General features: G+C 47.1%; 1 protein-coding gene across 1 annotated transcript; it reads left to right on the forward strand.

Annotated features, from left to right (window-relative positions):
* Nucleotides 1-5,450: 5,450 nt before the first annotated feature.
* On the forward strand, nucleotides 5,451-17,341 carry LHX9 (LIM homeobox 9). Its single transcript, XM_013961198.2, has 6 exons — nucleotides 5,451-5,679; nucleotides 6,900-7,018; nucleotides 8,715-8,917; nucleotides 9,887-10,242; nucleotides 15,683-15,885; nucleotides 17,084-17,341. Exons 1-6 carry the CDS (start codon nucleotides 5,451-5,453, stop codon nucleotides 17,339-17,341), a joined length of 1,368 nt encoding a protein of 455 aa, XP_013816652.2.
* The last annotated feature ends 1,422 nt before the right edge of the window (nucleotides 17,342-18,763 follow it).

Here is an 18,763-nt window from a genome sequence, read left to right on the forward strand (position 1 = left end):
GGCCGCCGCTGCCGCGGGAGTTACGGAGAGCATCAAACAAAAGGCAACGGGCGAGGCCGCCCCGCGCAGCCCCGCGCAGCGCCAGGCCCCGCAAAGGCGCTCGGGCCACCGCCGGCGAGACGGCGCGGCGCAGGCCCGCGCAGCCCCGCGCAGCGGCGGGCCCGCTCTGCGCCTCTCCCTGCAGGCGGAGGGGCTCCGAGTGTAAAACAGGACTCTCGACCCTGTATTTTTCTATTGTTTTGAGGCGGTGGATCAATTGTCATCAGTACTGTCACCTAAGAAGCAATGATTACGATTCATCTTGGCATCTGATTTTATTCTAATGGGTTAAATTGGGTTCGCTTTTACAATTACCCCAGGTTTGACTGCGCAGTGTTGTATGACAACTCACAGTTTCATCGGGTTTGGCAAAGCGAGGTTGCTCCGTGAATCCGTATATCATATCACATCAGATCAGGCTGAAGTTTGCTGTTTAGCGACTCCATTTGAGAGGCTTTTTATGAAAGTGGGAAGGGTTGATACAGCCCATGGCTGGTTCAGTACGACTTGAAAAAAAAATGTGGAGAGATGGCAACAACACGGGGTTTGCTGCTCAGCTGTGAATAAGCACAGAACGAAAAAAATGACATGATGGGGAAACGCTCAGCTCACTACAATATTTTTAGCAGCCTCCCAGTCCTCGCCTTTTTTTAATTTCCTAATATGTTCTTTGCTTTATTAGTTTTATTTACAACCAGCTCCCCATTAACACCTCACCTGATTACTGAGGAGCTGAGACAGCTAATCAAGAAAATCCAGCAAACCAGCTAACATTGAGAGGTGGGATTTATTTTTGTTTTCATTCATTCTTTTTTATTTATTTGGTTTGTTTTGAAAAATAGTTTGAAGCTCAAACAGAAAATAAAAGGCAGGTATGAGCGCGTATTGGTGAGAGGTCAGAGGTTAGAAATTCACGTCAATTCTATATTAGAATCTATGTAGTGGGGGGATAGAGAGAGAGAAGGAAAAAAAATCTTTCCTCCAAGCAGCTTGTTTATTTTAATTAACATAGGGATCCTCTGCTAGGAACAAGGAACAACCTCCATCTACTGGCTAGATCATTGCGTCTCTTCTCCATCCAAAACCCATCCCTCATCACTCATTAAGGAGGGTGCAATTTTGGAAGAAGCTTCTAAGGTCTCAAGGTAAGATCCTGCATGAGCCTTTGCTAACAATACAGCTATTTAGACCTCATGGATGTCATTTGCGTGGTGTTTCTTTGGCGTGCTGGGTTTTTTTAAACAACACAGAACGGTCGTTTCCCCAGGTGTATTCGCAGACAACATTTGGTGCATGTGTGTTTTAATCTAGGAAAATAGCAGCCTGGTAAGACTGAGCCATTCTGCTTAATAAAAGAGAGGTCGTGATCTTTCTTTCTTTCTTTCTTTCTTTCTTTCTTTTCTTTTCTTTTCTTTTCTTTTCTTTTCTTTCTTTCTTCTCTCTCTCTTTCTTTTCTTTTCTTTAATCTCTTTCACTCCTTCTTTTTTATTTTTTAATGGAATGTCTCCTTTCACCTGTCCATGAACCTAGGCTTTCCAAAATCGGCAAAATATGATAATTTCCAATGGCTTAATTACAACTGGAGTGTAAATAAAATTAAGGTTAATAACAGACAACTAACAAGCTAACATTGCTAAGCTCCTCCGCCGTGAGCACAGTTTCGTGTTAGACAATAATCTTTCTCTCTTCCTTTCCTCTGGCTGCCTGATTACTTGTTTGTGGTTAGTCGCAGCGCTTGGCTATGGAGATGTGTGTCAAGGATTGCTATGCAAAGCATCTAATTGTTTATTATTTAAATATCCTCTCCTTAAGCAAATGAGTACGTGGCTCAATTTACACGTTTTCAGGTTACCGGGAGGTACAAGCACTTTGGAGGTTCGGGTTTTATATTTTAATTCGATAGTGCTTATTATTAAAGATATTCTGCACTTGTGTTACGCATAGCGCGAGCCACTGCACAGCCTGTCTCGGGAAGAGAGACTGATGTTTGAATCTGCCTTGCGATGCATCGACTTTCTGATTTCTGTAATAAAATAATCCGAAAGTTGTCTACAGTACACCCGTGAGGACTCGAGAGAGGAAAAGGTGGTGATGATACCAGATGTTGTTTCTGACACCAGACTGGATTTTTAAACAATATCGTGCTTTTTTTTTTTTTTTAATGCAATCAGTGTAAATGCTGCAAACAACATTAGCTACATTTGATGCCACCACAAGGAGATGTAATCCCATTCACATTTTCTTTGTGTCTAGAAGGCTTGTACTAGCCGCAGACTTCACAAAGAGATGAGACTGATCATTAGTAGCACTGTACTCCGTCACAAGCTCGCAGAGCAGAAAATAGCGTTAGGATTTATAAATAGACCTGGCTTTAACCACCCAACTCTCAGGCAACAGAATCGCAACACTGTTAATGTTATTACTATGCGCTTTAAATTTCTGGAAATGATTAATCTGGAAGTGTCTTGGAAAGTTGAGGTACCTTCAGGAGACGGTGTGAAGTTTCGGTGCTGTGGTCAGGCAGCTGACCCCGGTGCAGCTCTCCGGGCCAGCGCCGGGCAGCCCGAGACCCCCTTCTGGCAGTGCCCCTCCGCCATCAGCCCAAAATATGCAAACGCCAGATATAAGACAGACTAAATCAAAACCATTTCTGCTTAAAGAACTCCTCTTCTCCCCCTCGCCCGAATACCCTCCCCTTTCTCCTAATTATTGCTGGTCAATTATTAATTTGCATGTAGACCTTGTCCTAAATCCTCAGAACTAAATACAAGATCCGTTCACGCTGTAATAGGCTTTAGACTGTAGCCCGTGGCCAAGAAGAATAAGGGCTCTATAGCAAAGCGGATCCGAGTGATCGCATGCATGAAATCTGTCCAGGGCACATGATAATTACGAAGGTGGAAATGGCTTCAGCAGTCGCATGGAAAGCTCAGGGCAAGCGCTACAGCCGAGGCACGGGTTGTGGTTTGGGACCACTGCAGAGCGGCTCGTCCAGTGGCAGCACACGGGCAAACATTTTACCTGTATAGCGGTACGCTCCTGCCTATCCCCATTAGCCTGGGAAGTGTAGGCAAAGGCTGTGTATATCTCTAAAGAAAGTAAAACCTCTGAAACCGTCTGTCATGTTATTAGAATATTCTGAATATTACGCATCAGATATCCTTCCTAAAATGCTGCGGCGAAAGGAAGTAAAAAGCACGTTGCAATGAGAAACCACCCTCAGAAGACGAAATGTCTGGTGCAAATGCTGGTGCAAATCGATTCATATGAGACAAACTCTTAGATTTGGATTTTACATTCCCTATTATGTTCTTTATGAGCTTTTCTCTACCCCTCTGAAGGAAACCAGCAAAGTATATAAAGACTCTCGTGCTATAATGGCAACCTATCGCTACCAGTCTGCCTTGGAGCAGCGTTACAATTTACAGCGAGGAATGAGATCTCAGTAACATTGAAATAGATTTACCTTGATCTATCACAGGCCTTTTGGAAATGGAGAAGTCACGTCTGATGCTAGCAACAAACTTTTAGTGTCCCTTTAGGTAAGAAGTGGTCTGCCAACATTAGGATGCTAATCAGAAAACGCCTAAGAAACCCCTGGCCTCCTCTGCTGTAGCAGCAGTAGCTAGTAGCGTATCCTTAACAGTAGCTGATGGAGCAGAAAGAAAGGACCTTCTAATTGATTAAGTGTGCCCAACTGGAGGAGCTTGGGTCATTTCTGAATTTTGTTATCAGTCTGCCCAATTATTCCTAACGGCGCCCACCGAGCTATGACAGAGATGGGAATTTAACAAACAACATTTTCCGTGTCTCTCGAGCCGCCCCGGCTCGGCCCGACGCTTTGCCGCTGCACCTGCAGATCTGCCGACGACCAGGAGGGCGACGAGGCGGCTGAGCGGGGCGGGGGCCGCGGCGCGCCCCGGGGCTCCTGCGCGCTGCCCCGCCGCGCCGGGGGCGCTGCCGGGCCGGGGCCGGGGCCGCGCGGGTCGCCTGGAGGGCGCGGGCCCGGCGCCTGCCCGGCGCGCCCCCGCCCCGCGCCTCTCCGCGCGCCCCGCGGAGGCAGCGAGTTTGTCCGTTCTCAGCCACCACCAGCCGGGCAGGGAAATGGTCACGGTAGGATGGCCGCGGCGGGGCTTCCCAGCAGAGGATCGAGAGAAGCTGGCCGGGGCTGCGCTGCGCTGAGGATGAGGCGCACTTTGAGCGGGTGTCTGTCTATGCCCGACGCGCGCGAAGATGCCTTTTGCCATAAGGACTCGATGCGAAATGCAGACCAAGAGCGCGGACGCAAACCAGAACTGTCCGTTTCTTTAAGGCAGGGTCAGTTACCCCCTGTAAAATATCTGGACGGGAATAAAGGAACATTTCGTTCAAAGGAGGAAAAAACTCTGAACGTGCCACTGCAGTGGAAAGATTTTATTGCAACTTTTAAAAATAAACTCCTGTTCAGATAAGATTTTAAACCTCTGCCGAAAACCACCGTTGCAATCCCCCACGCCAGGCAGGCACACATCGGCGAGCAACACGTACGCTAAGTGTGTGCGCGGAGCAAACGCGCTCCTGCAGAGGGATTAAACCTCCCTGCGCCGGGGCGCGGATTGCTCCCTTCCCTGCGCCTTCCGCGCTCCCTCCTTCCCTTCCTTCCCCGGGCGAGCCCGCATCGCTCAACAAAGCGGCTGCTGCTGGAATGAAGTCTCGCCTCCTCGCACGGGCTGCGCAGCTCCGGTTTGGCTGTGCTCTCGCTCCCCCAGCAGTAATCTGGGGGCCTGAGAGGGAAGTTACTTTGTGCATCTCCTGGAGTAACTGGGGCATCGCGGAGGGACGACGGGAAGGAGGGAGATCCGAAGCAAATAGCTCCCGTATCCCGGACTGAATCACCTTGTTTATTTTTTCCTGACGGCTTGTTGTGCTAATTGACTTGTTTTCTCCAAGGAAAGCCTATCTCCCTCCTCCTTCCCCACACACAGATTTTTCTTTTTTCTTTCTTTTTCTTTTTCTTTTACTTTTTTCCTTTTTTTAGACCGGGAGTGCTCTGCAGGAGACTACGGCTTGTGGAGGGGTCTACCCATTTAAGGGAGATTCCCTTACCCCTTTGAGTCTTGTCGGTTTTATAGCTATTACTTTCTTATTAAAACACACACACACACATAGAACACATTGATTTCCATCCAAAAGGGCTAATTACATTACTTACAGTAAATAGCAGCCCTGCTGTCCAGGGTCTAGTGTGCCAACAGAGAAAAAAATCCCGGCTTATTTCACTTGATTGACTTCATCTTTGTGTGAAATTGTGTTTTATGAGCTGTATTCTGGCACTCCGAGGAATGTAGCAACATTCAATCTGCAAATAACATTAATTTTAGCTACTTAAGGGGAAAGAGAAGGGAGGAAACTGGCTGCCTGAATCGGGTTACATGGAAGAGGTGACTCGAGGAGCCCCTGAGGATGTCTCTGGGATGCTTTGGAAAGGAAGTGGGGGCTGGGGTACTTCTTTCACTAGTCGCGCTAGGGTTTGGTGTGGAGCGTCCCCCAGGGAACAAGGAGAGCAGGACTGCCGCCAGGAAGATCCTTCAGTAGGGATCGAGGTGTCAGGAAACAGCCGGCAGCTGTTCCAGGGAAAGGCAAGAAAGAGTGGTGTGAAAAGTAAGTAGGAAAAAGGGAAAAGGAGGGGAGGGGCGGGAGAGAAGAGGGAGATTAGCCAGGAGGAATGCATCACCCGGTCCCCCGCACACAATGATCGCTCGCCGGCTGCAGCCGCGGAGCGGGCCGAGGAGAGCCCCGGGAGAGCAGGCAGCCCGCAGGGCTCCCGGCCGGGCCCCGCTGCGCTGCGCTCCGCGCTGGGCCGGCGCCGCGGCGGGCGCCGCACGCTGCCCGCCCGGGGGCACGGGCGAGGGCGAGGGCCGGGCGCTGCAGACAGCCTGGGTCCGGGGGATCCCGGGGGGTTATTTCTCCCCGGGGGGGGGGGACGCTATTCCCCCGGGACAGCGAGGCGGGTAGAGCCCGGGGGACGGGGGCGCGGGGGCGGCGGAGCCCTGCCCGGCCGCCCCTCGCCTCGGCTGCCCCGCGGCGCTTCCTGTGCCCTCGCCCCTTCCCGCAGCAGGGACGCGGAGGTCCCCCGGTGCGGAGCGGCGCGGCGCGGCGCGGGGAGGCGCCCGGGCAGCCGGGCCCCACTGCCCGGCCGGCCCCGGGCCACCCTGCCCCCGCCAGCTCCCAGGACCGTGTTTGGGGGAGGTAATAAACCCCACCCCACCCGCAGCCCCGCTTGTGGTGTTTGTCACTGCTTGGCCATCACTAGGGGTTGAGAGGAGTATGACAGGTCTTTGTTGTCTGAATAAAAATCAGTGGCAGCTCAAGGGAGAGAACTCCTCCTACTAAATTATCAAAAATGGGCTGGCTTTAGTCTCTTAACAAATTGGACAGAGCTCCGGAAAGCAGCAGTCCCAAATCCAACCTACAGGCACTGGGAACTTTAAAGCAACCAGGGACCGCTGAAAATAGCACTTCTTTTTGCTTTCTTTGTATTCAAAACTATATCTTTTCCTGACCGATTCTGCTATCCCAGGTTCAAGTCTCTCCAGTCAGGAGCCCCAGCTCTCCAGAACAGTAACAGATCCTTTAGCTCGGCTTTATTATTTTATTTTTTAATTAATTATTATTACATTTTCTCCCCCCCCTTGTTTGTTTTCTGCACATCTTCAGGAAGTCCTTGGTGCTTGTGCAAAGAGAAGCTCCTATTGCAACCTCTCTCCCTGTGCTGTGCGCCTCGGTGTAAACATTTTGGATGATCTAAAGACTCTGGGGTCTGTATATGGAAATAGTGGGGTGCAGAGCAGAAGAAAATACTTGTCCTTTCCGTCCCCCAGCCATGCTTTTCCACGGGATCTCCGGAGGCCATATCCAAGGAATCATGGAGGAGATGGAGAGGAGATCCAAGACTGAGTCCCGCCTGGCCAAAGGGGGACAGATGAACGGCCGGGAAACGGTAAGAGAGCAGCTGGCACCCTTTGAAAGGGAATCCCTGCAAGTGCGGACCCGCACCGGGACAGACCCTGGCTTTGGGGAGAGAAAGACGCTGCTTCACCCGCCCCTTCCCTGCAGCACTCTAAGCTTAGAAACCCTCCTGAGGCTCCTTTTCAATCCACCCGTAGTGTTGGGTGCTGTGCTGCCCTTGCGAGGCTCAGCCATACGTTTGTCTAATAAATGTTGTGGCGTGTGGTCTCTGGAGTAACAGGAAAAATCTTTTAAGTCGTAACAGGGACGGTTTTTAAGTCACTACAGCGAAGCAGCCTTTTGGCCTCTGCTCGACTTGCTGCGATGGCTCTGCTCCGTCCGAGCAGAGCGCAGCTCGAGTTTCTAAGCTGTACTTCACTTTTTGCACTCCTGGCACCTTCTAAATTAAACCGCAGACCGCGACTGCTTACTTTTCGTAACCATTTTTGGTCTTACGTGTGGGATTGATACAAAGAGGCATTGCCCTCTCTGAATGTTATGCCCACCGATTATTTTGTTTAGCAGTAACGTCTCCTCTTTTCTTAGTAAACGGATCAAAGCCTTCTTAATTGTAATATCCGATGGTGGAGAAAGCGAGTGTCACGCAGTGTTTTGTGCAAAGCGAGAGCTCCCTTTCTCCAACTTGTAGGGTTTCCGCTGCTCACGCACAAGGCTCCGCACACAAAGTAACGGCTTGGGAAACTGCTTTATCGCTTAGAGTGATAAAGAGTCTTTCCCCCTTTCTCTAAATAAACTCTTGCTTTATTATATTACGATTTGCCGTGTAAATTTAACGCACCTTTTCAATTGCTGCAAAAACGGGCGAAGAACACAACTTCGGATTGGAAAACAACCGCGGAGTTGCGACTTTAAAACAGGGAGTTGTTCGGGATTTTTTTTCCTGTTACTCCATCAGCGAACGCTCGCCGAAGTTGGACGGCGCAGCTTTTGTTTGCGCTCCTCCTCCGGCTCCCTTTGTCCCGAGCGACACTCCTAATGGAGAGCAGATTAACGGGAACTTTCCGAAGTTTGTTGATGAAAAGACGCTAGTTTTAGGTGAAACCAGTCTGTGCCACCTTTCTGTCCCCGTCCCCGGCAAGGGTGGTGAGCGAGATCACTACTCTTTGCACCATCCACCTGTCTCCTTTTTCTTACTTCTGTTTTGAATGGCCCGTTTTTCTAGGGACGTGGTTTTGACTGGTTTAAACGTGGGTGAAAATTTACCAGGATATCGATGTAAGCGTGAACCTCCACTACAAACTTCTGGTGCAGCAAAACGATGTTTTCCTGCTTGTAAAATGCCGTTCTTGTGGAACACTCAAGATTAAAATGTAAAAGAAACGGGGAAGATACAGACTTTAACTTCGGGAACTCAGAAAAGAGCCAGGTCTCCTTTCCTTTGCTGAGGCCTAATCTTTTGTCTTTACATATTGAAATGACACTAGATTGTTAGGAGAGGTTTAACGGGATAAACACGGAAGTTGAATCCTGGTAAATACTTTCCCAGCGGGGGTGGTCCCCGTTCGCCTTCAAACTTCCCCACCACGGGCAGACAGTTTGGTCCCCGAGAGGGGTTTCTCTGTGCCAGCCCCTTCCCCGGGCCCTGCGCAGCAGCCCCCGTCCCCAGCCCCGCGCTGCCTGCTCGTCTCCCCTCTTTCTCATCCCCTTGTGGTGTGGTTGTTTTGCAGAACATGCCCCCCATGAGCCCCGAGAAGCCTGCTTTGTGTGCTGGTTGTGGAGGGAAGATCTCAGACAGATATTACCTGCTGGCTGTTGACAAACAATGGCACCTCAGGTGTCTTAAGTGCTGTGAATGTAAACTGGCTTTGGAGTCAGAGCTCACCTGCTTTGCCAAGGACGGCAGTATTTACTGCAAGGAGGATTACTACAGGTACAGCAATCAGTCTCTATGGGTTCAAAAGCACATTCCCTCTCAACGCATTATGAACCCAAACGCTCTTCTTCACATGGGCTTTCAAAGGTAGCTTTTCGCAGTCAGCGACTCCTTAATTGTATAAACGTGTCCCCTTTGAAAAGCTTCGCACGTGTAAAATATGAACAAATCGCCAAGGGACACACCGATTAAGCATGTGCAATGGTATTCACACAAACGAAGAAGTACCCCAGGTCTCCTACCGCTCTGTGGTATCCTTCCATAAATACCAGCCTAAGAGCCAACAAAAGTTCCCCTCTTTCCGTAGCTTGCTTATTTTCCGCGTGTCCCGGGAGCCGGGGAGCTCACACTCCGGCCCCGGTCGGGTCTCCGCGCCAATAAGGAACAGTTGCCGAGTGCCACGGTTTGGGCAGGCGGTAAACAACAGCAGAGATTGCTCTTGCTGGTGCACCAGACCACGCAGGAGCCCGAGACTTTCTGCTAAGCCACATGGTGCGTCCCACAGCCTCCGACTGATTTTTGATTGCGGGGCCTGACGGGTGTGAGGCGGACCGGTTCCCTGGAGTGGGCCCTATTTATTTGCACGTTTCTGCTTTTTCGGGATTCAGTTCCCTGCCTCATCCGCAATCTCTCTAGTTTTGAAAAGACTGAAAGGAAAGCGGGGACAGATTTTCTCCCGGTTCTCCTTTCTTTCTGGGCACTAGCACCGCGCAAGCTTTTGCACAACAAAAGTCCTAAGCAAATAAATCAGCTTCGTAAGAAAATGGAGACGGCTGTTCCGGAGCCCCGAGCTGCCCTTCGGCGGAGTCCCGAGACGAGTCGGCTGGAGCCCCGAGCGGGGCCGCCATCGGCACCCAAGGGCACCCTGGCTAGGGGCCGGGCCAGGCCGGGAGGCGGGTGGGCAGCACTGGGGGCAGGCTCTTTCTTTACCTTTCTAGTTGATGCCCACTTTTCTGTTTCCTTCAGAAGGTTCTCCGTGCAGAGATGTGCCCGCTGCCACCTTGGGATCTCAGCCTCTGAAATGGTCATGAGAGCCAGGGAGTCGGTTTATCACCTGAGCTGCTTCACCTGCACCACCTGCAACAAGACTCTGACCACAGGCGATCACTTTGGCATGAAGGACAACCTGGTTTACTGCAGGGCCCACTTCGAGTCCCTTTTGCAAGGAGAATATCCCCCTCAGCTGAGCTACACTGAGCTGGCTGCCAAGAGTGGAGGGCTAGCCCTGCCTTACTTCAACGGCACTGGCACAGTCCAGAAGGGGAGGCCCAGGAAACGAAAGAGCCCTGCCTTAGGAGTGGACATCGTCAACTACAACTCAGGTGGGAAACACACTGCACCTCCTGCTCCTCAGCAAAGAGCCTTCTCGGGCTTCCCCTCGGCTAGGAAGTGCGGGAGTAACTCAGCCAGGCCAAATCTTGCTTAACCATTGGAAAATCAAACAAACAGCCCTCTGAGGGTTGGAGCGTTTGCAGGAAAGCTAACAGCAGCCCTCCTCAAAGGCTGTCTTCGCCTATTAATGTCAAACACCCAAACTTAGCCACTTCCCAGGGTAAAGACAATCTCCCCCGCAAAACCGCAGCTCTCTGTAGGAATCTCAGAGATACCGTTATCGTTATTTGTATTTTATTAATGAAAAACACTTCACCATTTAGACCTCAAATTAGAAGTACCTAAACGGATCAACAGAGAATAAATCTAGAGGAAAAATTACACTATATGACTCCTAAAGAGCCAGTGGAATATGCAAGTAAGTCAATACAGATATCCAATTCATAGTAATAAATTATTCAGACTAAATAATCCTGTTTTACTGGCACATAAACAATCACAATGAACCAAAAAGCCAACGAATAAATATTATTCCCTATAATTGAGCCCTAACAAATGAAATTAGCAGGAAAAGTTTCTGTTCTCTTAGCAGTAGGAAAAGGAATAAGTGTTGCCTTGTATTAAATTTCTTCCCTGTCTCCACTCAAATAAGTTCCCAAACTGCGTCTATACACACAATGTTATGGGCTGGAGGTAGAAGAGCTGCACGTACGACCAAGCAATTTAAATGGGGTTGCATTAGACTAAAGACGAAAAGTAGTAAGGGTAAACCCAAATGAAAAAGCTACCGACTCAAAAAATGATTTTAGCGAAAGTTCAGTTCTGTGTGCAATTTCACGAGGAGAGCAGCGTGCGGGAAGGAAAAGCGGCGCAAGGGCGGACTGGTGCTCTCTTTGCGGGCTGGTCGGGGAGCGCAGGGCCGCGGCGGGGAGCGGGGCCGGGCCGCGCTGCGGCGGGAGCGGGGCGCGGGCGCGGGCGCGGGCGGGCGGCTCGGCCCGCCGAGGAGGCGGCGGCCGGGCAGTGCCTCCCCGGCTCTCCACCGCACATCGCTAAAAGTGCGCCAATTTCGGCCTCGAGCTCTCTCCCTTCAACTCGCCGCCATTGAGATTCATAAGCAATCCTCCCCTTCCTCCCGCCTCCCCGAAAAACTTCATCCCTCCCCTGGCACCTCCTTTGGGGCTGTTTGTGAAACGGGCTTTAGCTGGGAACTGGGGAGCTGTGCAAGGCTATTTCATCTCCTCTGATGCGTAGACCTTGGAGCCAGGGTAATCACTGCGCTAATTGTTCTGTGTTAATTGAAGATGACATTGGAATCCCTGGCTACGGAGCGGTTCCCAATCAATCCTGAAAGCTGTTAAAGAAAAGGGAACCTGTAGCACAGCCAGTTCATTCAGCCCCTAGACTCTAATCGTGGATTTCCTATATGCTTGCTTTTTGCTGTATGTTATTTCTGATTCGCACACGGTCACCCAAATAGCCTAGATCCCTAGATGGAAGTGTGTATTTCTAGGGACAATTCATCGTTAGAATTAGGATCAGAAATGGAGACAGATGAAAAGTTGTAGATATGATAAAACACCCCTTAAGCTCCAGGTCAGGACTCAAGTGATACATTATTTTTGAACACCGTCATAGTTTTCGTATGTTAGTCTAAAAAGTCTCCTTCTGCATAACAATGGGGGGGTATAAGCTGTTTCACCGACTCCAAATGAGATTATAAAGCACTACCCATTATAAAAATGTAGCTTACTTCAATGAGTTCTCACAGATTTCTCAGGGGAACGGAATAAGAAAAAAAAAAGCTTCTCTAATCTGCTGCTCTCAACTCAGTCTAGATAGTTGAGAAATTTGATCGGTTAGGACCTTAATGTTTTTTAAAAAGCATTATCTAGCAATGTCCAGCGTTGAAACATGGTCTCGAGAAAATACAGTTTACAGCCAAACTGTGCACCCACTGCAAACGATTCCAGCCCATTGCCCAACTATGTTCCAGTTTCAAGGGAAGGAAAACCAACCTCTGACAGTTACGAAATCACTTGCAGTAGATGTAATTGCTTCTCGAAAAAACAAAAACAAAAACAACCCCCCCAAACCTCTGCATAATGGGCAGACACTTTTCTATATGCATTTTTCGTTACTCGTCCTCTGATTCAGTAACTGTTCTTGCACGCACTCATTTCCAAAGGGCGAGCAACTCCCAGAAAGATAAATGCTCGGTGCACGACTGCTGTCTTCTCCGGAGAGGCGGACACGCGCGGGGCTGGGGCGCGAGCCCCTGACCTGTGCGGCGGCCGCAGCGGCGCGCGCGGTTCCGCGGCAGCGGAGCGGCCCGGGCGCCTCGCGGGGGGCGGCGGGGCCACCTGCAGGGCTCCGCTCCGCGCCGCGCCGCGCCACGCCACGCCACGCCACGCCGCGCCGCCGGGAGCCCCGAGCGCCCCGCGGCAGCCCCTGCGCGCCCGCCGTGCCCCGCTGCGGCCCGCTGCGCCGCGGCCGAGGCAAAGGCAAAGGCCCTGCACGGCCGTGGGCCCCCAGGCGCCAGGGCTCTCCGCGTCGCGGCCGTGAGCCCCGCGGCCCCGGCGGCGCGAGCAGAGCCGGCGGGACGGCGCGCAGCCCCTAATCGCGCACCCGGCCTCGAAGACAGCACTCTGTATCTGGGCAACAAATTACTGGTTATATCGCAAGTTTACTCTTATCCCCTCCTGTTCAGCGAGAGTCACAGATCCACCTTGCCCCGTACACCAAGCCGCTGTTGCACCCAGTCACGCCATAGCTTGTCCATATCGTTACGCTAAGCCCTTATTAAAAAAACAACCAGACTTTAAAGAATGAAAGAGTGCACTAACTCTGCTAAGCTAACAACTTGACCGAACTGCGCAGAAAAATACGTGTATTCTCAAGTGATCCCACAGTATCTGGTTCAGATATGTGTGGGTTCATTTTGTTTCGGGGGAGCTGAGCCCAGGGCCAGAATGGAAAACCAGATTTTGTTGCCAGCTCTGCAACAAGATTTCCATTTTGTGTTCTGTTCAGTAGTTTAATTTCTGTTTCTCAGCTCCTCAGCTGTAAAATGGAAACACAACAATAAATAACTCGAAATGTTATGAGGTAAAAACCATTCATACTTGTGAACTGTCTGAAATTAATGTGAAAAATGGAAGAAACTATTCAAAAGTACTTAAAATATTCAAAGCTTTCTCTGTATTACCTCTTATATCATAGAATCAATATGTATTTTGAGGGAAACTGTGTTGACTTACAGCCCACAGGATATAGAAATGAGATGGCGAAGAAGATTTCCCTAGGAAAATATTTTACCCAGCTGTTACTCAAAGAACTGTTTATTTCATTATATATATGTGTGTGTGTAAAACTATGAAGAGTTCACTCGAAGAGTTCTTGGCAATGAAAGCCAAACTGTTCTAGCTCTTTCCAAAGCAAAATAAAACAAACAACCCCCCTAATCCTGTTGCAAAGAAATGAGCAATAATCTCTTGCTTGATTTTTTGCTTCCCCTTAGTTCTCCAGGCAATAGTGTAGAATTTTGCACTACTATGTGGTAAAAGTACATAATGCCATTTCACCCATGTAAAACAGATTGGTCTAAATCATTATATAAATTAGGATTGTCTGAGGATGTTTTGAGTCCTGTGGCCACCTTTTCTTGGAAATATAAGCCAAAATAAAGTAGACAACAGACAAGAAAGCAGATCAGAGAAGCAAAGTCCATAAGCAGACCAGAGGAGTTAGCACTGCTGCTGAGGAACCTGAATGTTGGAAGGAAAAACAAACCAAACAAACAGCTTGCAAGCATCTGAAGGAATACCTGAGGACCACATTCTAGTGCTATGATTTCTGTCAGCTTGTAAGTTACTGCCCGCATGGTTTGACTGAAGGCAGTATGATTGCTTGTGAAAACAAGTAGTAAATACAACCCAAATCTGGTCTGAAATTGTTTTCAAGACAACTTCCAACTCCTGGTATTTTCAGAAGTGTCAGCTTACTTTGTTTGAAAGTGAAGATATACTTCTTACCAAGCCGAGAAGCAAACCTAATATAATTAAATATTCACTTGATTTTCTGTCAAAGTGTCCTACCAGCATCTGTTCATGTTGACTTGTCTTAAAATTCAAAAGAGAAAACACCTTCAAGAAGCTTTTTATTTTCTCCCAATTTCAAATAGTCTTGCTCCTGCTTTTAGCACTGTCAGTATCTCTGGATTGCGTACTTTCTCTCTTTCCCCCTTTCCTTCGTTTTGTGAGAACTGGGGATCAGCTAGGCCTAGTAAATAAATCCACTAGCTATTGGAAAGCAGTTCAAAAATTCAGATGAACAACTAATAAAGCTTGGGCTAGTTTACATACGTTCTGAAACATTTTTAATTAGCTGTTCTTTAATTAATATTCCCTGTTATGATGACATCATCAATTTTCCCCTGTGTGATAGAACCATCTTTATAGAATGTGATCCTGAAAGTAACCTGATTGTTTGTAAAGCCAAAAAGAAAATACAGAGGACATTCTTACTTTTTTTTTTTGCTAATATTGTCATTCCTGTCCACAGTATGAAGTAATGATGCCATAGTCCCCAGGACAGCTTCAACTCTAGTGTACAGTTCACACCTATAAAGGCGTAATCTGAAACAAGTCTATCTGAAACAAGTTTCATAGACACTTTGAAAACCCTCAATTAGGGAAACTCTTTTAAAGTTTCTGAACCACCATTTGGTTGCTTATAAAATGTCCTTGGTCAGTAACAGCTAAGAGCTACGGCTTATTGGGATTGAGATTGCAGGTACTGAATTGAGACACCCTTGATGCAATTGCTTTCTAGAGATGTTTTACAGAGGAAGGTCTTTGAGTAGTTTATATAAATTCCCAGGCAGAGTGTAAATGCATTTATTTTATCAGCAAAAAAAGTCCAGATTTTATGCTTTCTTGATCAGCTGTCAAAACAAACTTTCCTGCTGTACATCTTTTTTTATAGGTGCTTGTGATTTGGGGGAAAATTCAGGAATATTCAAAATGCTGGTTTGACCTTTATTCTTCTCTCAAGCTAATAGTGTTTCAATGAGTGAGATTTCAAAATCTGAATGAGATTTCAAATGACTCCTTGAACACTCAAAGCAAAACCATCACCACAGGGAGAAGACTTGTTTGAAAATAAATGCCAAAGGAGAGAAAACTTTCTAAGCCTGCCCTTAGTTAGGTATGGGCCTGGGGACATAGCATGCTTTAAGAATAGAAGAAGGTCATCTTCTGAATCTTTTTTGTCTCATTTAATTATCACATCTGTACTTATCCTTGCACCATCTTAGCCCTTGCTTGCTTCCTTCATTCCAAACAGTATGCGACTCAAGATTTTTGCCCTGATTTGTTTATCCTACGTGATGCGCAGTCACTAACTCCTTGTTGTGTTTTGTTGATTGATCAGGTTGTAACGAGAATGAGGCAGATCACCTGGACAGAGATCAGCAGCCTTATCCCCCATCCCAGAAGACCAAGCGCATGCGCACCTCCTTCAAACACCACCAGCTTCGTACCATGAAGTCCTACTTTGCTATCAACCACAATCCAGATGCCAAGGACCTCAAGCAGCTTGCCCAGAAAACGGGCCTGACCAAGAGAGTTCTGCAGGTAAGAAGCACCATCACAGGCTTGTCAGAATTTTCCCCTACCCCTCTCAGTCAATAGTATTTCCCTTTTGCGTAACGATAGAGATAAATTTTTGCTAGATGTGTCCCTAGTGGGTGTGCAGAGGGGTATGGTATTACATGGCAGGAATGCCAAATGTATGCCTTACCACCCAAAGGCAGCCAATTACTAAAATGTGGTTTGTAGTTTCTTCATATCACTGATGTGACTAATTATCTCCAGAGGCCACTAACCCAGTAGACATCACAACGCACCCTGGGATCTGTAGTTTCTTTGTGGTGATGTCTCTACTAAGGGCAGAGGTAGCAAGTCTGCTCCATTTGATACACACGGGGTGCAGCCTTTGGACTTCCATGAAGTTGTTAATGTGGCCCCTCAGTGAGCAGATTCCCCAATATATAGAAGTTTTGGCTGATTTGATCCTCCAGAACCAGCCTGCTCCCTTTCTCAATGCCTGCTAGACTGTGATCATTAAGGGCCTCCACAGTAAAACATCCCTTCTCTGGGAAAGACAGCCCAGCAAATCACATTTAAAAAGTCCCTATATGGTGTGTGCTAGTTCATTGAAGTTAAAGTATGTATTATACTCAGACTGCGAAAGAAGGGCAGTGATCAAGGTAGAAGGAGAATCTATTAGCGGCAATTGCTTAACATGTTACATGTCACCTAAAACATTTTCAGTGAGCCTTATCAAATAGAAAGACTAGATGACCCATATCAACAGTTATATGATAGGGACGGTGTTATTACCCCTTCTTCTTCAGTCTTTTAAAGCGATCAAGACAAATTTTCAGCCTCAGCAAAAATCTGCTCACTCATCCTTTGCCTCACCCTTTACCATGATTCTTGAGCTAAAAAACCCCCAAATCTATCCAACCCATTTGGCCATCAGACAAGCTGGTTTCCTCGGATGAGCGAGTGAGCAGATTTTTGTCCAGGTTGCTCTACGAGGTCTGCACATTGGGCTGCAATGTTCCAGTGAGCACCCATAGTGGTGGGCCTTGTGTACAGGGGCCTTTGTATGACAGAATCAAGACAAATAGTAGCAAATGAAGCTGTAGAGTGACTTAGGTGATTTGCCAAACAAAAACAAACATCAAAAATTACATAGAAGCAAGAACAAAGACAAAAAAAAAAAAAACAAACATCGGTAAAGAAATCAATTGGGATTGGTTTGCAGGTTTGGTTTCAAAACGCAAGAGCCAAATTCAGAAGGAACCTTTTGCGGCAGGAGAATGGGGGTGTCGATAAAGCTGATGGCACGTCACTTCCGGCACCGCCCTCAGCAGACAGCGGCGCTCTCACTCCACCCGGCACTGCGACCACTTTAACAGACCTGACCAATCCCACTATCACTGTAGTGACATCAGTGACCTCTAACTTGGACAGCCACGAATCCGGGAGCCCCTCACAAACTACCTTAACGAACCTTTTCTAACATTTGATTTTTTTTTTTTATTCTTACTCTTCTTCTTTATTATTATTATTATTATTTTCAAGCCTTTTTTAAAAAAAAAACAAACCCACAAAATATTTGGGAAAATAAACAGCTTGATGTGTAGCATCTGCAGCCACTTGGCAAATGAGTTTGAAGTAATATGTCGCTATAATAAATGAACATTTATTGTTGATAAATCGTATTCACATTTTTTTAATTCATCAGATAACTGAAGAGAAGGTTATGAATCATTCTAATAAGTGCCTCTTAAAATTGTATGTTACTTATTTCCAGAACCTTGAAAAAAAAAAAAGAATTCTACCACAGAGAGATAGAAATCTCTTTTTTCACTCTGACAACCAGATAAAACTCACTTTAATTAAAGCCAAAAGAATGCTGCTTCAGGATTGTATGCTCACTTATGGCATTTAAGAACCCTAACTTTCATTTTATTTTTATAATGTATCTTAAAGTTTTTTTTTTTAAAAAAGAAATACAAAATGAATTGCATTAATAATTGAAATAGTCAGACTGCAAACGCCAGTGCTTTTTTTATAATGTATTAGTCCCAAGCCTGACCCTTCTTGCGCCCTGGGAATTGTCACTGGCCTAGATAAATGCTCATCTGCCAGTTGCTCACCCAGCTGGAATGTCCTCGGACACCACTGAAAACTGTGCCTGGATGGAGGGCTTGGAGAGGGATCCTGTGGGAGTGGCGCATGGGTAAGGACTGCAGGATCAGGCTGCTGGTCTGTGAAGTTGCCTTTTGTACATTAGGGAGGCGAAATCTGGAAAACACCCTCCCAAATGAGCTTAATCCTATAAGGATATTACGAAAGTAATAACAACAGAAAAACTACTCAAGAGGGGAGTCCCATTGATTCAAAATCTTGCATAGAGAGGGTTTTTCAATTTTCTCTGCCAAACAACACTGATTTGGAATTAAAAAAAACAAGTCAGTTCACTAAACAGCCCTGATGCTGTACCACTAAAGCAAAAAGGAAGTTGGCCACCTACATTAGTGAGCACAAAAATGATTTCTAAGAATATATACGCATGTGAACTGTTAAAATGAGTTTTTGATGAATCATGCTTTTTTCAGGGAAGATGGAAATAAGCAAAATATGATTTATTAAGATGTTTAAGGAAAATGATTTTAGTACAATTTTTTCATTACTATTTTCATTTTACTTTAGATGTTTCCTGAGATTGTATCAGATGCTTCATTTAATACATGAATTAAAACCTTTAGTTCATTAATATTTTTAATACATACTTTAGCTTTTTTAACTTTGTATAAAAGAAAAAAATTGTTAGTAAAAAATTCTTGCAAAATTGGGAATTGGCAGTGATTAATTTTAAAGCAGATAAACTCAGAAGCCTTGTGGATGCTGATCTGAATACATTTCTTAGTTTACAGTA

Source organism: Apteryx mantelli, chromosome 8, assembly GCF_036417845.1.
Source record: "Apteryx mantelli isolate bAptMan1 chromosome 8, bAptMan1.hap1, whole genome shotgun sequence".
Classification (NCBI taxonomy): Eukaryota; Metazoa; Chordata; class Aves; order Apterygiformes; family Apterygidae; genus Apteryx; species Apteryx mantelli.